The following is a 21,850-nucleotide window of genomic DNA, read 5'->3' on the forward strand; positions in this document are numbered from 1 at the left end:
CAATGTACTTAAATAAACAGGTTTTGGTGACGTTGGAAGAGTATTACCAAGTAAAATCCGTCCTGAGTGGATGACATCTCGCAATCTCGCTGGACGGAATATACTTTCAGTCAAATCCATTTGCGCGGGTTTTAGCCGCGATAAGCGTGGATCAGACGGCGGCCCATTTGCACTGGATAAGGGTGCATATTAAGAGTGCGTTTTATGGCAGATGTGGAATCAAAATAAAAAAATCTCAATTACATTATTTAGTACATTTCGGGTGGAAAACAAAATTCGATTCCATCATCGTACATCGATCGACCGCGCATGCGTCAGCGCGATTGCGGAAATATTAACTAAAACGCGACAAATCGAAGAGAAAGAATGTAATCGCCGTAGTCCCGGGCCTTTATTACAAACGAACGACACCGAGTTATTCCACTTTATAAAGGGAGATAATGTAATTATGACCGCAGGGAAGTAAATAAACAATGAAGTTTTACTTCGGGCGACATATTTCATAATCCAATTCTACGGTTGATATATGTCCCCAAGTGTTGGTGTACTCGTAAATAGTAACCGCTAATGGCGGGGGATGACACAGACGACATCTGTTATACAAGCATATATTACAAGGTCCGAACAGGAATTATGAATGAGTGAATTTCGTTGACTCGATAACGCCTACTATACAATACACGCATCTCCCTTGATAAAGCGACCGTTATTGCAATTCCTATGAATGTTCGATTTTTCACACCAACAGATGACCAGACAAAAACGCAGCTTCTTTTGTAGTAGAATTACAAATATTTTCGGAAATGAATTGTTGTAATTGCGAATCGTGACGTCAAAACACAATGCCACGATGTTGCTCTGACTTAGTGCAAATGCCGCATGGAATTAACTGTACAGGATTAGACGACTTCCTAAAATCGTAAAGGCACGATCCATTAGCATGCAGAAATTTATTTACTATAGCTGCAGTAAATCCTTTCTCGGACACAACGAACAGCATCGTTTAATTGAAAACAGCATGTTGTCCCACTAATATGTCCAATTTGTACATATGATGAGATACACAATGTACACATATGCTCACCTTGCAAAGAATCACTGTATCCCAGAATACTTTCAGTTAGATATTTTACAAAATAAACCTTTTGCCGTAAGTACCCGTAAACTTTTATGAATGCCAATGCTCCGGATTTAAATATGGTATATTTTAGTAATTTTTTGCGCAACAATGTTCCTCAGTTGCATTCTATTCTGGATAAATGAGTAACGTAACCATATGTAAAACCGAATCACCAACAATATTATGTAGGAGATATGTATGATTCACTTCATACAGTACTCACGGCTTTCAGCATAGTTGAATTTATACTAATATGGCAAATATGAATCATTATTTTTATCCACAAAAATTCTACCCATATTATAACACCATCTCATTTATGAAACCGGGTAAATTTATACTAGATTTTTACCCGTTCTGGGCTCGTGCGTTCAAATTATTCGCTTCGATCTTGATGCCTGCTCGACTTCAATGCTTTCGCGGCAATGTAGACGCGCCCCTCGATTATATCGCAACCGCATCATTAAAATGAAAAGTTCTGTCTCAAATGATTAGAATGCGAATCGATATTTCGGAAATCCCTACCACGTCGGCATGACAATTTCTATATTTGATTCCCTCGGCCACAATTAATCTTGCGATTATCTGAAACAGAATTAACGACGCAGAAAAGGCATAAATTGGAACGATTTGTCCTGCCTTTGCGATTGTGATGTGAATGAAATTGCCAACGAAAATGATTTGAGGCTGTCGAGGTATTGATTTTTCGCGAACGGGAATAGATCGAGAAGCTATAAAAACATTTCTTTTTGACAAATTTGAAATAATTCATTCCAGCAGTATGACTGTGACAGTCGTCATTACTAATCCTTCGATCCATTACGTCAAATTTATCCGCCTGTCGCAGGCAGAAAAAAAGTTTTAATGATAGTAGCAGTAGTGAACTTTCACCTCAGTTACACAACAGGCTTTCAGAAAAATAGGAATGCCTAAAGGGTGCGAATTACTTATCTGTAGGCTCCTAATTCCAGCTGGCTGGACGAAAGCCCGGTGCATGCGTTATTCAATGCTTCATTGCATGGTTACCATAGCAATCATCAGAATTACGTACTGATGTAGCCTACAGATATACTATATATTATGTATAGATATATATTCAAAATATGTATGATTCTGAATAATTGATGGACGTATCTTCTGATGTTACAATGCAAGTAGATGAAGGGTACTCGCAATGAAAACATATTGTGAAAAACTCGTTTCACTGCTCGCATATAAGGAAGTATACAAGCGATTGTGATTATGCGTAATTAAACTGAGCGTATAAATTCAAGTATTGTCACGTAGGCGATTTGGCATCTCATAACGAAGGCTCATTCTTTTGCCGAAAAAACCTACTTTTGTGCGGAAAGTCAAGCAGTATTTCGAAATTATATATAATGATCAGAAGCAGGAATTCATCGTATTCCAAAAAAGTAGCAGCAGTGTTCGTCAGTTGATATGAAAACCGCATTCGATGCTATTGTCACCGGTAAGACTGACACAAATTCACTAATAGATCAAACGACATAGCGCAAAAATAAAATCCGGTTCAGACACGGTCAACATGACAATCACTGACCAATCTGTTTTCAAATAACGATCTCTATCGCCAGCTGCTGAATAAAAAAGGATAAAGGGGTGATAATATTTTGATTGAAAAAGACTCGTGAGATGACTCTGAATTCTGGGCATTAATTCGTAATCACAGTGGATGATAGTATCGATGACTGCGAGAGAGAGAGAGAGGAAGAGAGAGAGAGAGAGAGAGAAGAAGAGAGAGAGAGAGAGAGAGAGAGCAAGAGTGAGAGAGAGAGAAGGGGAGAGAGAGAGAGAGAGAGAGAGAGAGAGATAAAGGCTATATATGTATTTCATCAAGTTGGAAAGCGATATGACGATTGTGAATGGGCCACTGCAGAATCTCCACCAACACTATGATGTTCTGCTGAGGTAACGGGCGTTCGGCGCTTCGTGGTGGGACTAAATTTCAATGATGATAGGATTCCCAACGTTTGAAATATTGTGATATTATTTATATCAGGGTTGACCAACCTTTTCGGTCAAAGGGTCACGTGCAATTGACGAACCATTGCGCGAATTTTTTTCAAAGTTTATACGTCAATAATATTGTTACTTGAGTATATTGCGGGTCTGTTGTAGGCTATATCGCTAGACTCAGTGTGTAAGGACAGGACTATTCGGCGCCTGAATATATCGAAGCTTCGGTCAACAATCCTCAATGATTTTGTGCCTAGGTTTCCTTGTGGACCGTCTTTCTGCGAGGAAAAACGCAAGGTCGCATGTAGTACGACACTTTGTCTCGTATTATGGCGATTATACTTGGACTCAATATGGTACGTTTTCAGGGGGGGTAACAATATTAATAGCAATATATCGAGTGACAACATATTGCGCGAGGCTTGAAGAAAATTTTACTTTAGATAAATCTACCGAAAAATATTCTACTTTATTGTAATGTACGATGATTTACCAAAAATATGACTGGGCCTTGGATCTTCCAATGTAACGGAGCTGATATTTTAGTCATCAACATCCCAAAGGTTGCTGTCATTGCTCCGAATATTTCAACTTCTTTACCTCGGAATCAAAAGCGCACAAGTACAACACACCAGAGGTGGTCAAAGTAGTCAAGAAAGCTACACAAGTAGAAGTAGCGATGAAAAAAATCTACTCAAGTACGAGTAGAAGTACTTCTTCCATAAGCAACCTAAAACTACTTGAAGTAGAAGCAGAATTGACTGACTTTAAATCTACTCAAGTAAGTAAGTAGTTGTGAAAACGATCGTCATTCGTTCGCAGGGATTGTCAAAAGGTGCAAATAGAGCTACGCGAAAGGTGCAGATCTTGCTGCATATTGATGCATACCAGGAGGTGTTCAATTTTCGAGACCATATGCATTCGTCCGCATCATTGGATGAAAATGATAGTATTGATATGGAAATGCGATATTAATCCTCTGTTTAATCGAACAGCACGTTTTAGAAAATGTATCATGGTATGGCGCACTCCCCCATATTATGAGATCAGTAGTTCAGTCGAAGAGCAATACGGAGAAGTTGTATAGGATACGGTGTAAACACTTTGCACGATTAGTAAACGTGATTAAAAACTATGGTGGATCGTAAAAATGCCATATTTTGTAGCTTTATATCCGGAAATTAAAGGCATTACTACACGTGCTTGCACACTTCAACATGTATGTTATGCAGACAAAAAAACTGATATTAATCAGAACTCAAAGTATATGATACTGGGAATTAAAAGTGAAGTATAAATACTACTTCTAAAAGCGGAAAATGTATTTCATGTTTTTAGTCCCGAAAGTTTCAAAGGTAGAATGCTAAAACAGCTCTAAAACTAAAAAAAGTCAGAGTACACTTTTCCAGATTAGGTCACGCCATGGACTGCTAGATTACGATATGATACGTAAATGCTAGATAGCAAAACATCGGTTTCAGACGTTATGATGAGCCATATAGAATGTGATGAAATATTTCATATGGGCGAAGGGCGACAATGCGGTGTGAACGGAACCACGCCAACCCGCTACCTAAATTATTCACCGATACTCTCGTGAAATCATACTGGTTACTCCCTATCCACTGAGCGCGAAGCGCGACGAAAATTATTGGCTTTACTAAACTTTAATGAAAATTAAATGTTGAGACTCTTTGAAAACAGCCTCGAAATTCCTCAGGCTATCTTCCCGATTGGAGGATTAAACTACTTCTACTTGACAAACTGAAAATAGCGAAAAGTAAGTAAGTAGTTCACAAAATATTACGAAGTATAAGCAGAAGTAGCGAAAATCAGATCTACTTGAGTAAGTGCCAGAAGTAGAGGAAAATTACTTGAGTACTTCGAAAAAGTAGAAGTACTTCGTTACTGACCACCTCTGCAACACACGCGCGTCCACATCGTCCAAATATCATATGATCGACCGAAAAGATCATCGCTCCATCAAATATGCCGGAACTGATGTGTGGAACAGTATCCTGCCAGCCATCCGACAGTCGACGAGCATGTCCACTGTCCAGTGTCCACATTCAAGTCAAAATACAAGCAGCCACTACTAAATAAATACTAGTCCATCCTCCAGATTATCGGACCACGACTGACCTATCGATCTCGCCTTCCACGACATGCCACTCCATTTTTGTCGCTTGCTTTTTTTCTATACTATAATCTTCTTTTACTTTTCATTCAATGTGCATGCCTCCCCCTTACATCGCCTAGGCCAAGGTGGGTGTCTGATTCCATAGACTACTCCAAGTCGCTTCGACACCTCCCTATCTTTTCATTGTATCGCATTTTTGTGGTGTATTGAACTGATAAAAATTGCTAATCAACCAGCAATGATGATGCAATGATGCTGCAGACTAATCAAATTTCCAGTTGGCCTTGCAAGTTCACAATCTGGGCAGTTCATTTTTGATAATATAACTAATTTCGAAAATTACATCGCGGGCCGCTCCTGATTTATATTATTGGCAAGATCAATAACTGTAGACTTGCTTTACTGCACCGGATGTTCCCGGGGTACCCCAGGGGTTCCCTGAGCCAGTCTCATGGGTTCCATGGAGGTCAAGACACTCACTCGATCAATTCATACAGCCTAGGATTTGAGATGAAACACCCGCCTTGACCACCATTCATTGCAGGCAATTTGCCCTGATTACTATACTAGTGTCGATACGTCGTGTGCAACGGTGTATGAAGGATAGGCTGGGGTCCAAAATTTTTCTAACTCAAAAAATTCATTCGTGCGAGGTGCGATTTCATGATAACGGTCGTCTTGATTTTAATATAGATAACATCAGAAGTAGTGTTGGAAATGGACAGTGGCTACGAGAAATTTTATTGAAACCTCACGTGGTACGAACGCTAAAAAGGTCAGGAAACACTCTTCTCTTAGAGTATAGCGTTACATTATAGCGCTATTGCGTTTCGACCGAGAATGCGATGGCCCCTTCCAAGGTGAAGCCACACATTCTGTACTGGTATCCGAGAGGGAACAGCAGAATAGTCACACAATACATATTCATTACAATGTTTCATTTTGAGTGAAAATGATTGTATAACACTATGTTGATGCAGAGCTCATTTAGTAAACAATAATCAATAATTCTGTACTAATAGTGTATTAGATGTGTAGTTCGATTTGCATTGCATTCTAGAACTGAAAGAAAATTTGGGGATCCCGCAGGCTTGCAGCTTAGCGTAACTGTTCCCTAGGTTGGTAGTGGAAGAACCACTGAACTAGACTACTAGGTAATAAACTAGTAGAACTTTTACCTGTACGTCTGTCTCTTATTTAGATAGCTCAGTGGTCAAAACAATGAAGCTGAGCGCAAAATAGCAGCAGGCGATCGGCGGTAGTCCTGTCATCGACTGTCGCTTGCGACACGAAACCATCCATCGCGGCATTGGAAGCATACACGACCCAACGACACGGAAAGAAATATGACTGGCGTTATCCTTCCTGTGGCCAAATTAATTTTCACAGATCAGTAATCGTGAATTTGAGATACATTGTTTAGCCTATGCGCATCATTATTACAAGAGAAACAGTAATACCCAAAATATTATTTGTATATCATCATTTTGATTGATTGATACGCCCAGCCAAAATTGGTGGTCACTGGAGCAGAAAGACAATGAAAACAGCGTGGGTTCTGTATATTCGTGTATAGTGACTTTTCTTCCAAAATTCGAAAGCTCCTATGAAGCATCTTGCTGTTTGCCGTAGTGAGTGTTAGTTCATTTGCCATGTTTGCGGTAAAATTTGCTAAATCGATAAAAAACAACCCAAAAAAATCAGTTGTTGTAGCTGGAGCGCTAGCATGGGCTGCTTCGTACGCAAGAGATAAATATGTTGCGTTTCTGACGGTTCGAGGTGAATGTCAATCAGCGGTGTTATTGGGACGACAGCCGCTAAACCAATTCCAGAACCCGACCCGCGTGTCCGTTTTCATAAACCCGGCAGCAAATAACGGAAAATCCGTGAAATTATACGAGAAATATGCCGAGCCGATCTTGCATTTGGCTGGATTCAAAGTTCAATTGGTGAAGTTGCAGTATGAAGGGGAAGCTAAACAGTTGATGTCAGTTGTGGACGAAACGGATATTATCGTTTCTGCAGGAGGGGATGGCACCCTGACCGAAATTGTGACAGGTTTACTCCGCAGACCAGATGACGAATGGAAAAAAATTCCAATTGCAATTTTACCTTTGGGAAAGTCAAACACATTATGTAAACGCTTATTGCCGGATGCCGACCATGAAAAACACCCTCACCTTATCAGTTCGGCTGCAACTGCGATCACCAAACAAGCATGCACTCCAGTTGATGTGATGCAAATTGAGGGGTCGGAAGGCAAAACAGTTTATGCCGTGAATAGAATTTCTTGGGGAAATTACTGTGACGTCGAAGAGAGATCACGTAAAATGTGGTATCTTGGTTATCTAAAACCGTATGCCGCATATTTCTTGTACTACCTCAGAGGGCGCTTGGATCCACAAACTTTCAAAGTTGCTTTTACAGATCCCTGTGAAGCTCCTGGTTTAGTGGAAAATGCTGACTATCCCACACAGCAGCAGCAAATATCAAGCTCGTCTGTTCTGTCAAGAATTTTCACAAGACTTTGGCCGTGGCAGTCATCGTCTGCCGATGCCCAAGATGAATTTCCAGAGCCACAAGAAGAATGCTCAAATTACGCCTGGCACGGCCATGAATCGTCGAGCGTTGAATTCACAGCAGAGGCAAACACCCATCTGACGGCAGGCAATCGTGATCTGGCCTCCATAAAAGTGTTCGTTAATAGCGACACGGCATCGATAAATGACTTCTTAAGCCAAAAGGATCATGATTTTTCAAAGGTGCAAGAAACCTTTGATGCAGGCTCGTTCCAAGTGTCATCCGATGAAAGTGCTTCTGAAAACCGATATATTTCTATTGATAATGATAGGTACGAAGCAATGGATTTAACAGTGAAACTGTTGCCAAACTGCATAAAAATGATCCACTCTCCATCTGCTGTATAGGCTAACTATCTTGTGATGTTTTATTATTGATATTACTGGTATATGATAACATTATACTACAATTATGTTCAGTGTCGCATCATATTATGTTTCAGAATTTTCTGTAATTACCAAATAGTATCAGTATGGTTCGGAAAAAGGTTGATAATCGCATAAGAGTCCTCACCGAAAATGGCGTGGCGTTGAATCAAAGGACTATGTTCGTAATTGTTGGGGATCGGGGAAAAGATCAAGTCGTCATCCTACATCACATGCTATCGAAAGCTGCTGTGAAAGCAAGACCCTCAGTTCTTTGGTGTTACAAGAAAGAATTGGGTTTCAGCACGTATGATCATTATTTATTGTCATAAATTTTAATATCCTTGGCAAATAATTACAGTAGAGACTTTGTATTATTGATATGATTTACTCGCTATTAATATGCTTACACAATGACTAGACTTTTCGTAGCTGAAATTCTATAATATTTTTACATCATTGATATTTGTTGTATTATAGAGACTCTTGGAGGTACAGAACTCAAGTATAAACCCAGACTGGAATCGGTGGTTGTTTTCGTCAATAAGTTGCGCGTGACAGAAGGGTTTCTTCCGTAGAATAATTGAAGAATTAAATGAAAAGTTGCGCGTGACGTTTGCCACCAATTCCACTCTGGATATAAACTGAATAATATATTCATATTGAAATATAGCCTACCTGGATATTTTCGGCTGATACTCGTCAGGGGTAATCGTCACTCCTCTACTAGTTCACTACTATAGTTGCTGACGATTAGTCCTGACGAGTGTCAGCCGAAAATATTCGGGTGTCCGTTGATATACATCAGTGATACTACTAAAATGTCACTTACGAAAAGTCGAGTTCGGTCAATTATTATTCATGATCATTAAGTGATCATAACATCATAAAATATTTCTCTAATAACAGAGTAGTTCTGTCGAATTAATTGAATTGTCATATTGTAAGATTGTAAGGGGATCAAGTCTGCACTACTTAAATGAGTTGGTCAGTTTACTTGCCAGACTGCTGTGTATATTGCACTTGAATGTAGTACCAAACAATAATCCAACATTTAGAAATCGTAAGAAAAGAATGAAGCATCTTCAGAAAAGAATCTCGAAAGGCACTCTGGATGTGAATGAAGACGATCCTTTCGAATTGTTTGTTGCCGCAACCAACGTCCGGTATTGCTATTACAATGAGACGCACAAGATTTTAGGAAGCACATATGGAATGTGCGTCCTTCAGGTAATGTGATTTTAATGCTACTATCATACACGCTTAAAACTTGATACTCATGTGTCATGTAAACTTGAATTCCATGTCTGGATATTGAATAAATTCCCTCTCTCCAGGTTTGTTTTTTGTTAGATGTGAGCCTATTAAAATTCAGACTATGCCCGATCGACTATTACACCTAAGGGTAGCAATTGTGATTATTGTGATGCAAACGCGAGGTTGAATAAGCATATTATTTGTTGCACCATGGAAAGTTGATGGACGGGTTCATCTAGTGATAATTCTACATTTTCCAGGATTTCGAGGCACTCACGCCAAATCTTCTGGCTCGGACCATCGAGACAGTCGAAGGCGGCGGAATCATTTGTATCCTGTTAAGAACTATGAAGTCATTGAAACAGCTCTATACGATGACAATGGTATTGTGCCAGCCGTTATGAACTATGATTAGTTGGGTATTAATTTTGATTGGCATTTAGGACGTTCACTCACGATTCCGTACCGAGTCGCATCAGGATGTGGTCGGACGCTTCAATGAAAGGTACGAATCATTTCACACGACACGAAGTTTGATGCTGCAGATTGACATGAGCCCAAATCTAGTGGCAATTTTGTATCTTTGATTAGTTGGTGGTTATTCGGTGCGATTTCACTCCCAAGTATATATACCACCCATTGTAACTTAACTTACTACTTTCAAAATTTAATGTTGCCACAACCAACCATATTTGCTGTGTTAATATTCCGGTTGTGTCCTATTTGTTAGATTATGATTGTTGTCCATCAATTTCAAGTTTCATATCAAATCAGATAATGTTTTCACAGATTTCTACTATCGCTGTCGTCGTGCAAGCATTCGTTGGTGATCGACGACCAACTCAACATCTTACCGGTATCTTCACACGCGCTTAACATCACTGCCATACCTCCAAAGCCGGCGGAAGAATCAATGCTACCCAAAGAAAGAGAGCTGGCCGATTTGAAAGAAAGTTTACAAGTAACGTTTGCCTTGCACGGTTGCCGCCGAGCGTTTTTCACATTGAGATTTCCCAGGACACTCAACCGATCGGGTCAATCGTGAACTGTTGTAAGACGATGGATCAAGGTAAAGCGTTGCTGAAGTTTATCGACGCGATTTCCGAAAAGACGCTACGCGCCACTGTCGTGATGACGGCAGGTATGCAAAGAGATTAAAGCCACGGTCGCGACTTTACTTTCAAAGCGACTTATTTTCTGCTTTCCAGCCAGAGGAAGAGGCAAGTCTGCAACACTAGGTCTGGCGCTGGCCGCCGCGGTCGCGTTCGGTTATTCTAACATATTTGTGACGTCGCCAAGTCCCGAGAATCTCAAGACCCTCTTCGATTTTGTATTCAAAGGCTTCGATGCTTTGGAGTATCAGGTACCTGACCTTGCTGTTGCAAACTGGGATATTTATATCATGTCTCACGCCCGCTGCTTTCGTGTAGGAGCATATCGACTACGAGTTGGTTCAATCCACCAACCCAGCCCTCAACAAAGCGATCGTCAGAGTCAATATATTTCATGAACATCGGCAAACCATTCAGGTACTTACTTGTTGGCCAACTTGATTTCGTGAATGCTGTGCTTCTCCATTTGACTTCACTTGACTAATTCACTCGTACCTTTGCAGTATGTGCATCCCACCGACTCAGCTATGTTAGCGCAAGCAGAGCTGTTGGCTATTGACGAAGCAGCAGCTATACCATTGCCACTTGTCCAAAAGCTCATGGGCCCGTATCTGGTATTTATGTCTTCCACCATTAACGGGTATGTTGAAATATTGGTTAGGGGGCTCTAGCCTTGTTGAATCTGATTGTTGTTAAAGTTACGAAGGAACCGGTCGATCGCTTTCGCTCAAACTGGTACAGCAATTGCGGCAACAGAGTGCGACCAACTGGGCTGACTCAAAATCGGTGAGACACTTGCAGTATTTACTTTTCGGTGACATTCATTGTCCTTACTTGAATTTAAGAAAAAGTAGTATTCTACAATGTCATTTATCGTTACTTGAATTAATAATTATGCAATAGTTGTTGTTGATGTCACGCTAGTAGACATAACCCATCTAGAGCATCAGCATCAACAATAGATCGCCATTGACTCCATGATCACCCCTGGCGGAGATTTTCTGTGATATATGTCGCCATTTAGAGCGGCGCTTGATATTTTGTCATGGCCGCGTGTGTTTCAGACAAAGTCCCCTCTCGGACGGTCGTTGTACGAGCTTACGTTGGAAGAATCGATCCGATACGCTCCAAACGATCCCGTGGAGAACTGGCTCAACGATTTGCTGTGCCTGAATTGTACGTCGTCGTCGCCTCTCGGGCTCATTGGGGCCGGATGCCCTGTCCCTGATGCGTGTGAACTATATCCTTTGCTTAGACGTTTTGTGCTCATAATATGACGTGTTCCACGGTGGTATTACGGAAGCTAGTCGACAGAAGCGGTGTCGACCGCGGGGTGGCGGACTGCGAGTTTTTCAACTACGCTGTGATGCAGCGATGCAGGGGCTCGGCATTCAAAGTCTACTTCCCTAGGGTCACCATAGTTTGAATTCCAAAAAAGAGGACACTTTTTACAAGGTATTAAAGCTTTGGTAGTGGTCAAGGGTAAAATTTTTGCGGATAATATTATTGGGTTGACTGAAAGAAAGTAATTCTTCCAACTCGACTCTCGTAAGACCGACTCCCACGTGAATTCGCCTTTTTTGTCAACCATGCCGGCAACCAATCTTCCCTCTAATTTGTGACGAGTCTGCTCACACTCACCAACTCACTGCGCAGACCCTTGGAAAACCGTGCGTAACGACTAAAAAAAAGGTCATCACTTCAGATTTTTCGTGCGCAAGTTAGATTTTCTGTGCGCAGAGACCGTGAAAGCACTGCGCATTTGCGCACGTGCGTAGCTTAGAGGGAGCATTGCCGGCAACCCTCTCACAATCTAGATATGACGTCATTTATGCCATTTATTAGCCGTCCCTGTACAGTCGCCTGGCTATCAAAGCTATAAAGGAGGACAAATTGCCAAAAATGGGGACATTTTCGATTCCTTGGAAGAGCGGGACAAATCATCAAAAGAGGACATATGCTAACCCTATGTACCTGATGCCAGTTCTGAGACTGCGATTCTCTTCAAAATGCGTCTTAGTAAACCACCTGGGTAGTGCTAGGGAAAGTTTTAGAACTTGTGATAAGACGTTAAAATTTGGAATAGTTTTCATTGTTCTTCCTCATGATTATCTGTTAGTGTTTATATTCAATCGAAATCAGTATGTGGCATCTCCTTGACTCCGATCGCACATATTACGTGAATCGCGACACTCTGTTTTGCTACCACAAAGCGTCGGAATCTTTCCTGCAAAAGCTCATGTCTCTGTATGTCGCCTCGCATTACAAGGTATGCGGTCGTGATTGATTTTCCTCCACCTTTCTGTTTCGTAACCGCCTCGCGTTTAGAATTCTCCGAACGATCTCCAGATGTTGTCAGATGCTCCAGCTCATCATATATTCTGTTTGCTACCGCCCGTCAAGCCGGATCAAAAGAACATACCGGACGTCTTGTGCGTTTTGCAGGTAAGATAAATTTATTTGCCCCCCCCCCCACCCACGTGGCCATTTCTGGGAATACGCCTGTTTTTAGGTGTGCTTCGAAGGGGAGATTAGCAAGGAATCGATATCCGCAAGTTTGAGGCGAGGCAAGCGTGCCTCTGGCGATCTGATCCCGTGGACGATATCGGAGCAGTATCAGGACCATCAGTTCGGGAATTTGTCGGGGATTCGAATCGTAAGTGTTTGAAGTAGATTCAGTATGCTTTCAAGTGTGGTCAGGATCGATCATTGGCTAGAATTCTGTGTCAATGTCAGTATCAGCCACTTGATGGTCAGTAACGAAGTGCTTCTACTTTTTTGCAGTACTCAATTACGTTTTGCCTACTTGCACTTCGATCTTTCGATTGCTTCCACTTCTACCTGACAGTTAGATTTCAGTTTCTTAGGAAAAGCTGGCCTAGAAGACTTACTTTTCTGCTATGAAATCATTACGTCTACTACTTGAGTACCAATGATGACTACATCGACCACCTCTCTGGTCATCGTTATGCGTTCGACAAGAATATAAAAGATTGTGTAACTTGTAGATGTATCAGCATATTTTGTGAATTTCGAGAAGTAACTTTCTCATCGTAATGCAGAGACACTCACTCGCCCTATATTTCCGAAATATTCCCTTGTGCCGATTACGATTTCTGATTTAGGTGAGAATCGCCACGCATCCGAGTTACCAAAGCATGGGGTACGGGGGACAAGCGTTGTCCATGCTGCAAAAGTATTTCGAAGGCAAAATATATGACATATCGGAATGGTCCGGGCCGCGCGAAAATGAACTCGCCATCAACAGAGTAACGGAAGAGGTACGGGATTTTGCAATCAAATGTCACTCCAAATGTTTTAAGATATTATAATTTGCGCCTCTTTACCAGGACGTCGGATTGCTGGATGAGGCAGTCGTGCCTAGGAAGAATCTTCCCCCGTTGTTGTTGAAATTAACCGAAAGGAGACCGGAAAGACTGGACTACATTGGCGTGTCGTTCGGACTGACCGGACCGCTTTTAAGGTGCTCTTGCGTACCCTAATATTAATTAATTAATTAATTAATGACTGAACCGTTGCGCTTGCCTCAAGGTTTTGGAGCCGGCAGGGGTTTGTGCCGTTGTATTTGAGACAGACCGCTAACGATTTAACGGGAGAGCATTCGTGCATCATGCTGAAAGGCCTCTCGCATCAGCAGAAGTCGGATTCGTACGGAACACCGGACCCGAAGTCCGACTGGTTATCGGCGTATTGCAAAGGTACGCGTGCGACGCTGACACACAATTAGGGTTTTCTCTAGCTTGCTTAATTAATAATTCAATCACATAAAGAGGCGTCGCTTGCTTTTGGTCAGGAACCACTTGAGCTTCCACCGATCGGAAAGGCCCCAAATTTGGTCGATGACGATTATTTGGACAATACAACCAGTCGCGACCGATTAGCTAGCTAAATTTGTGGAAACAGCCGGTGCTATGAAGTTATGAATTATTCCAGATTTTGAACGGAGATTCGTGTCGCTCCTTCCCTATCAGTTTGCGAAGTTCAAGACGTCGGTCGCGCTTCAGATCCTCCACCGGAAAAAGACGGAATTCAAGAGTCTTGCCGGCGACTCGACGCTTTTAACCAAATCCGAGCTGGACATTCATTTTCTTCCGTACGACTTCAAGCGGCTCGAGATCTACTCGAAAAACATGGCCGACTACCATCTGATACTGGACCTGCTGCCGTGCGTCGCGAGGCTGTTCTTCCTCCGCAAGATCGACGTGCCGCTGTCGTCGGCGCAAAAGGTACGGTGTTACCGATGTTGATCAAGCTAATATACGCGACTTATTTGCAGAAGTGGTCGAAATAGTCAGCATTGCCAGTAAGAGTAGAAATAACGCGGCCAAATTACAAGTAGACAGACTGTTTCAAGGGAGATTAGAAACTGATAGGTTTGAAAAGTACTCGAGTAGTTTTGAAACTTGGACTCAGTCACGGGTTCGCATGCTTTAGCATTTGCTCGTAGTTGGCTACATTTGAAATTGCAAGATGCGTCTTCACAGAGGGGGACCAAGCAGTCGGCGTTGCTACTCAAGTAAAAGTAGAAGCAACGGCGTGACTTTCTGCTTGTTTAAAAGTTGAAGTAGCAATTACCGAAACATAGCAAAACTGCTTTGACTGGAAGTAGAAAATGGAACGTCTGAAAAGTGTTCAAATAGACACTTTCAGAAATTTTATTCGGTTGATTGTGTGCATCCTTGGGCACTGGGCAGTTACTTGGTGGTGGCTACTTTCGAATTTGCGAGATGCATCTTTGCGAGTAACGCAAAGTCGGTACTGGCACTACAAATGGGTACGATCTTTGAATTATATTTACCATTACCAGTTACTGTTACACAGGCTAAATTCGCGACGTTCTTACAACGATTTCACATGATGCAAACTTAACCCAAAACTAATTTATTTATTAAATTTCCAAGTGTTAACAGTAAGTAGTTTTACCAAAAAGGTTCAAGTGTACAAACATAACCAAGAATGACTAAGCGTTTCGTTACAGACTACGTCTGTAATTGCTATAGTGTGGTTTTGTAAATTCATCGCCACTTGAGTATGTAGCGCAAATAGGCAAAACCTAGGTTGCTTGGCGACTTTGTTACCGACCGCCACTGGTTGTTCGCAGGCGATTTTGATGGGGATGGGCCTGCAGCACAAAAGCGTCGACGCGCTGGCGAAGGAACTCGGCTTGCCGTCGTCTCAAGTAAGCTTTTGTTTTCGCTCCCGGCCGGCGCATGCTGATGTCGTCGCTATTTGTAGATTCTGGGACTTTTCAACCGTACCGTCAGGAAGCTGACTGGTTTTCTCGACGAGGTCGTCGCAAAAGACGTCGAGATATCTCTGGAGGGCTTGAAACCGGCGAGCGCCGCGAAAGACGTCGACATGAAGCCCGTCGAGGTGTCTTTGGACGATGAACTGGTGAGATTTGAGGATGGTTGAAATGATTATATCGGCTAATTTGTGGAGTCTGCTGCCACGGAGCAGAAGGAGAAGTAACATCGTAGATTGCTACTCTATTTCGAGTAGATATACTACTTTGAGTAAATTAGAAAATGGATGTCTGTAAAGTAATCTTGCGAGTAGTTTCAAAGGTGGCCATTTTGACAATTCCAGGGTGCGTCTTCACGACTTAACCGAAACGAAAAACTTCACTACAAATAGGTGCAATTTTCGAAAATGTGTTCATTGTTTTTTACCGCGAGACGGTTGCTATTTTGCCGTTTTGCCCATTCACTTATGGAAGCGATACATATTCCAAAACTACTTCTGCTTTACAAAATCCAAAGTTTAAAAAGGAAGTAGTTTTACCTTGATATGTTGAAGAAGTGGAAGCAGTCTAAAGACGTAACCGTTTGAGACGAATGGATATCTGTGAGGGCTTGTTAATGTGGGTAGCAGGATTGCCATACAGAGTTAGTGGTAGGTTTCGTTTATCCGTTGTGACAACTTGTCATTATAGTGTTAAGCTGTGAATGTGCTAGAATTTCCAGCTGAAATTATTAGGATACTAACATCAGATCCACTATTCTGGTTGCTCTACTAACACACTGGTAAGAACATCAACGAGATGTAGTCATGTCAGGACAATAAACTCCCAGTACTCATAACAGATTGGTGATGACATGGTACTTGCGTGGACCTCCGTCGATAATCGCGTATGCATGTGGTCTTGAAATTGGCGATGTTAAGAGCCGGCCGTGTTCAAGACAATGAATTGTTGAGTTATTGTGTAATCTTAAACCTTTTGAAAGTCCTTGCTATCCCTGATCATTTTTACGAACCGGAATCCTTGTTGGCGTGCTCAAATGTGCATGACATGTGAGGGATTTCATCTGTCAAATTTTGATTTCAAATTTAGGACCAAGCTGCCGAGGAAGTGAAGAAGAAGCACACGACTGAAATCAAAGCTGCCTTGGATGGTCTCGACTTGGCACAGTAAGATTTCAATTTCCAAACATTTTCGCTGAGAAATCATCCTCCAGGACACCACCACAAAGCATATTTGTTTTGCACATACAAACTTTTGAATGTGGAAATGCACTTTCATTAGTGTTTTCCATTTGATGTGAAAAGACTATTTTTCAGGTATGAGATTCGCGGGTCCAAGGATGATTGGGACAAAGCTTTGTCCAAGGGCAAGAAAGTGAACATCATCAGCGTCAAAAGGTATACTTATTATCAAGACACTTCTCTTGGAATTCAGAGTGGCAACTTTTTTATTTTGCTTAGCGGGGAGAAAAGAAGCGCCGACAACGATGAATCGGTTGTGACGGAAGAAAAGTCGAAAGTTCGAAAAAAGAAGAAATTTGGCGAAAAGTCGAACAAAAAATTCCGCAAACAAAAATAGCCTTGGTTTCATGACCATGCGAATTTGTCGTGAAGGATGTCCGATTGTCCGTCCAGGGCGAGAAATAAATGTCAGCATCGGCGCTATCGTGTTTTCGTGACCACAGCCTTTTTAGTCTGAATCCTTTTAGAATACAGGTGACTATGGTACCTGCTGCGTGATCGTGGAAGTGTCATTTCATGCTGTTTCGCGCATCGCAGCATTTTCGGTGGGGTTGCGCGGTGTTAAATGTGTAATGATGGCAATACTTCATCGCATTTTGATAATAAAGCCATTCACTGCAAAGACTACTTTTTCGGATCTTCCGTGTTTATTGTTAGCCTTTGCGACCGTCAGACTTGTGGCATTTTCGACAATTATCAGCTTGGCTATGTTTACTTACTGGAGACGCACATTTTTATCGTTAATACCATGGTAGTTATGCGTTACTGCTGTTGGCCAAACGGTTCTCGAAATTGATAGCTTCGTAGTTCAACACGGACGCGCCCGGTCAATAACAAAGTAGGCTACTTCTTTGCAGTACTAAGCAGATTTCACCTGTTTGAACTACTCTAGTTCTGATGTTGGGCTGCTTAGCGCTTATACTTTTCAGGCAAAACAAGGCCTAGAATACTTCTACGTGAATTTAGTAGAAATTTACGACGTTACTACTACTACTTGGGCATTAGTGATGAGTTTAGCTGATCGCCGCTGTTGCCTCACCGCTGCAGGAGTTCAGAATTCCCAGCTATATTTGGCCGTAACGGTCTAGGACTTGGGGGGGGGGGGGGGAGAATTGCGCAAAAATTATGATCGACCAATTGAAGTGTTGTATTGTCGGGCCACATTACTCTGCCCGAATCTGAAGATACGTTGTTTTGCCGATCTGTGCGAAACGCGAAGACTATGTGGGGTTGCATTTAAAACAAATGGTTGTTTAAAACCAGAGGTGGTCAGTAACGAAGTACTTCTACCATTTGGAAGTACTCAAATAGTTTTCCTCTACTTCTGGTACTTACTAGAGGTCGACCGATACTGATTTTTGCAGGTCGATACCGATTATCGACACACTCTCAAGGCCGATAACCGATATCATTGGCCGATATTATTATGAAAGGAGCAGAGAACCATTTCGTCAAAGGCAAGATGGCACTTGTACGGTACATGCCACAGAAAGCTGAACAACAAACGAGAAAACTGAAGATATAAAAAGTTATTGCTTGATTGTGCATTTTCATGGAAATTTGGGATAACCCAAAAAGCAAGACGTGATACAGAAATGCAGATCAGTCCAGTAGAGGTACATTGTAATGCAGGGAGCAAAGTTTCTCTGCATGCTTGCTCGCCAGTTAAACTCGTCCGACAAGGGTAAATCAGTCACGTATCGCCCTATGCGTCATCGATTTCTTGAGATTGAGAACGGAGCATTGAATTTCCAATATTTTAGAATTTTTTCATGTATAAAATATTGGCCGCGATATCGACCTTCATAGGCCGATATCGATAATCGGGAAACCTCCAAACATCAGCCTCGATAATCGGCCAGGTCGATAATCGGTCGACCTCTAGTACTTACTCAAGTAGATCTGATTTTCTCTACTTCTACTTCGTAATTTTTTGTGATCTACTTACTTATTTTTCGCTACTTTCAGTCTGTCAAGTAGAAGTAGTTTCATCCCCAATACGAAAGATAGCCTGAGGAATTTCGGGGTTGTTTTCACAGAGTACCAACATTTAATATTCATAAAAGTCAAGTAACCCAGAAGCTTAGTTGTGCTTCGCGCACAGTAGTCATGGAGTGACAAATGTGTTTTGACGAAAGTATCAATGAACATAATTTAGGTATCGGATTTCTTGGTTCAGCTCACACCGCATTGGCGCTCATATCAAATATTTCATCACAGTAAATACGGCCCACCATAACGCTTGAAACTTATCGTTTCGCAATCTAGCAATTAGCTATAAGTCGGCAGTTACGGAATAAAATGAAGAATATTGGCCTGGTGTAAATGACCATAGTAGTCGACAAACACCATGAATAGGCCTACCTCAAAACCAACCATCCAAACCTTTCATATCGTATTCTAGCAGCCTAAGACGTGTCCTGTCAATCTGGAAAATCCGGCTTTTTTGACGTTACACCTTTTTTAGCAGATCATCTCTGAAGCTTTATGGACAATACACTAAATACATGAAATATATTTTCCGCTTTTTAGAAGTGGTATTTGTATTTCACATTCAATTCCGAGTATCATACTTTGATTTCGAATTACTTTCAGTTCTTTCGTCTGCAGAACATACATGTTGAAGGACAAAAGCAAGTGTAGTAATGCTTCTGTTTACCGAAAATAAAGCTACACTGAATATAAATTTACAATCCACAATATTTGTTATCAACGTATAGTAATCGCGCAAAGTGTTGAAACCTCCTATATAAAACTTTTCGGTATTGCTCTTCGTCTAAACTTGGGGCCTTATAATATGGGGTAGGGTGCGATGCAATGATATTCTCTAAATGGGGTCTTCTAGTAAACAAAGGGTTAAAGTATCGCATTTTCATATCAATACTATAATTTGCATCCCATGATGCGAAAGAATGCTTATTCTGTCGAAAATTGATACCTCCTGGGATGCATCAATACGAATCAAGCTCTCTGCACCTTACGCATAGCTCAATTTGCAGCTTTTGACCGTCCATGCGAACGAATTAAGACTGTTTTCAAAACTACTTACTTACTTTGAGTAGATTTAAAGCCAGTCAATTCTACTTCTACTTCAAGTAGTTTTAGTGGCTTATGGAAGAAGTACTCCTACTCTTACTTGAGTAGAATTTTTCGTCGCTACTTCTACTTCCACTTGAGCTTTCTTGACTACTTTGACCACCTCTGTTTAAAACACTTTGTTTGAAACATATTTTACAGTTTTTGAACAAAGGCGTTTTTGAAAAACAGAAATGTTATTTTCAAGTTATATAACTGTGTAAATACTTTGAAAAAAATATGTTGTATGAGCCTACGAACGACAATTACCACCCGATATAGCCGACGTATACGATATCCGATATGACAGGTTGGAACGCACGAAGTAGTTTGTTCAACAGCTATAGCACGTAGATATAGATCATTGGTACGAAATGAATGTTCTGATGATGATGACCGCCGACCGTAAAAATTCTGCAAGACTATGTAGTCCTGGTTAAAGATATTTTTGGTCCGTATATGAGAGTGTTTGAAAGCCTATTTCAAGGAGCTATATTTATCGTGTATTTTCAGTTGCTTCGGGTTTTAATATATTTATGATGTTAATATATTATTAAAATGTATATTTAAATTCTGTACGCCAAAAAGTATTTTCGATTGTGAATATGAATTTACTATGACGTCACAATTGAATATGTGTGACGCAGGGCTGCGGAGTCGGTAAATTCTACCACCGACTCCAACTCCGACTCCTGAGTCTTTCAACGTACCGACTGCGACTCCGGCTCCAACAGTATATTACCGGTTTGGTTCGAAAATTATAGGACACAGTGGCGGTTAAATGACCATTATATAACCATTAAACATATGCAAACATATGATTAACGGTAGCATGCAAAATTGTTTTATTGTGGCACAGCTCGAATTTTATTCACTATGCAATTAACATAGAAGAATGCATTTTTAAATATGCTTCCTTTTTTCATTTTTTCTTAGTTTTTATAACATGAATAATTCAAACATGACATATATACAATCATTTATAAAGAGCTTCTTGGAGGTACAGAACTTCAATATACAATTAAATAGTATATTCATATTGAAATGAACCCGAATATTTTCGGCTGACACTCGTCAGGGGTAATCGTCAGCAACTAGTAGAGAATTGGAAAGAACATTGTATATCAACAATCGTATCACAAAATATGACGTCACCAGCATGAAATTTCGAATGAGAGAGCGTTCAATGTACTATTTTTAGGTGGTACACGAACTCCTTTTGTTGACAGAGTTTTGGTTGGTGTATTTATAATTTATAATCAAAATGTCGGGATAAAACAATCGAAGTGTAGCTCTTGTGTATGAGTCAGCAACTAATACAGATATGTAAGTTACTAATTTTCTCATTACACATACTGATTACAAGCACATACACACTCTCACTGCTGATAAACATTGGCCAGATCCAAAATTTTGGAAGTTGTCAAATAGCACACGTTTATTCCACATGCAGTTAGTGAAGTATTCAAGGACTAGGACTTGCGCTCTTTCTTAATCATTTGTTCGACCCAAGCAGCTGAGCTACACTAAAAATATTTTGAATTTTGTCAAGTGGAAAGCAGCGTTTGGTTATATTTACATCAATTTTAGAATTCTACAAAACTAGATGATGTATTTTCTCTGTCGCCGTATAATTCCGAAAATTGCATCAATTTTTGACTGCATCGCGAAGATGCATATTGCAACTGCAACTGAATTGCAATTTGCAAATGATGTT

The 21,850-nt window shown here is 41.0% G+C and overlaps 2 protein-coding genes across 2 annotated transcripts; both read left to right on the forward strand.

Moving 5' to 3' along the window:
• The first annotated feature begins 6,760 nt into the window (after nucleotides 1-6,760).
• On the forward strand, nucleotides 6,761-8,261 carry LOC145450313 (acylglycerol kinase, mitochondrial-like). Its single transcript, XM_080328826.1, has one exon. It carries the CDS (start codon nucleotides 6,890-6,892, stop codon nucleotides 8,162-8,164), a length of 1,275 nt encoding a protein of 424 aa, XP_080184952.1. The 5' UTR covers nucleotides 6,761-6,889; the 3' UTR covers nucleotides 8,165-8,261.
• On the forward strand, nucleotides 8,216-17,680 carry LOC145450312 (RNA cytidine acetyltransferase-like). Its single transcript, XM_080328825.1, has 23 exons — nucleotides 8,216-8,489; nucleotides 9,241-9,412; nucleotides 9,700-9,822; nucleotides 9,883-9,944; nucleotides 10,229-10,400; nucleotides 10,457-10,580; nucleotides 10,648-10,802; nucleotides 10,870-10,968; nucleotides 11,055-11,191; nucleotides 11,250-11,337; nucleotides 11,616-11,791; nucleotides 12,724-12,820; nucleotides 12,880-12,996; nucleotides 13,064-13,207; nucleotides 13,677-13,832; nucleotides 13,902-14,035; nucleotides 14,104-14,270; nucleotides 14,506-14,798; nucleotides 15,674-15,751; nucleotides 15,808-15,966; nucleotides 16,907-16,983; nucleotides 17,134-17,214; nucleotides 17,278-17,680. The coding sequence occupies exons 1-23, from the start codon at nucleotides 8,290-8,292 to the stop codon at nucleotides 17,393-17,395; spliced, it is 3,129 nt and encodes a 1,042-aa protein (XP_080184951.1). The 5' UTR covers nucleotides 8,216-8,289; the 3' UTR covers nucleotides 17,396-17,680.
• The last annotated feature ends 4,170 nt before the right edge of the window (nucleotides 17,681-21,850 follow it).

Source organism: Botryllus schlosseri, chromosome 11 (assembly GCF_051294905.1).
Source record: "Botryllus schlosseri isolate E-star chromosome 11, Bs_hap1, whole genome shotgun sequence".
Classification (NCBI taxonomy): domain Eukaryota; kingdom Metazoa; phylum Chordata; class Ascidiacea; order Stolidobranchia; family Styelidae; genus Botryllus; species Botryllus schlosseri.

Coding starts and splice junctions, on each gene's coding strand:
- LOC145450313 (XM_080328826.1), top strand. CDS start 6,890: ATGTTTGCGGTAAAATTTGCTAAATCGATAAAAAACAACCCAAAAAAA.
- LOC145450312 (XM_080328825.1), top strand. CDS start 8,290: ATGGTTCGGAAAAAGGTTGATAATCGCATAAGAGTCCTCACCGAAAAT. Junction 9,823..9,882: donor AGCTCTATACGATGACAATG/GTATTGTGCCAG, acceptor ATTGGCATTTAG/GACGTTCACTCACGATTCCG. Junction 15,967..16,906: donor TGTCTTTGGACGATGAACTG/GTGAGATTTGAG, acceptor TTTCAAATTTAG/GACCAAGCTGCCGAGGAAGT.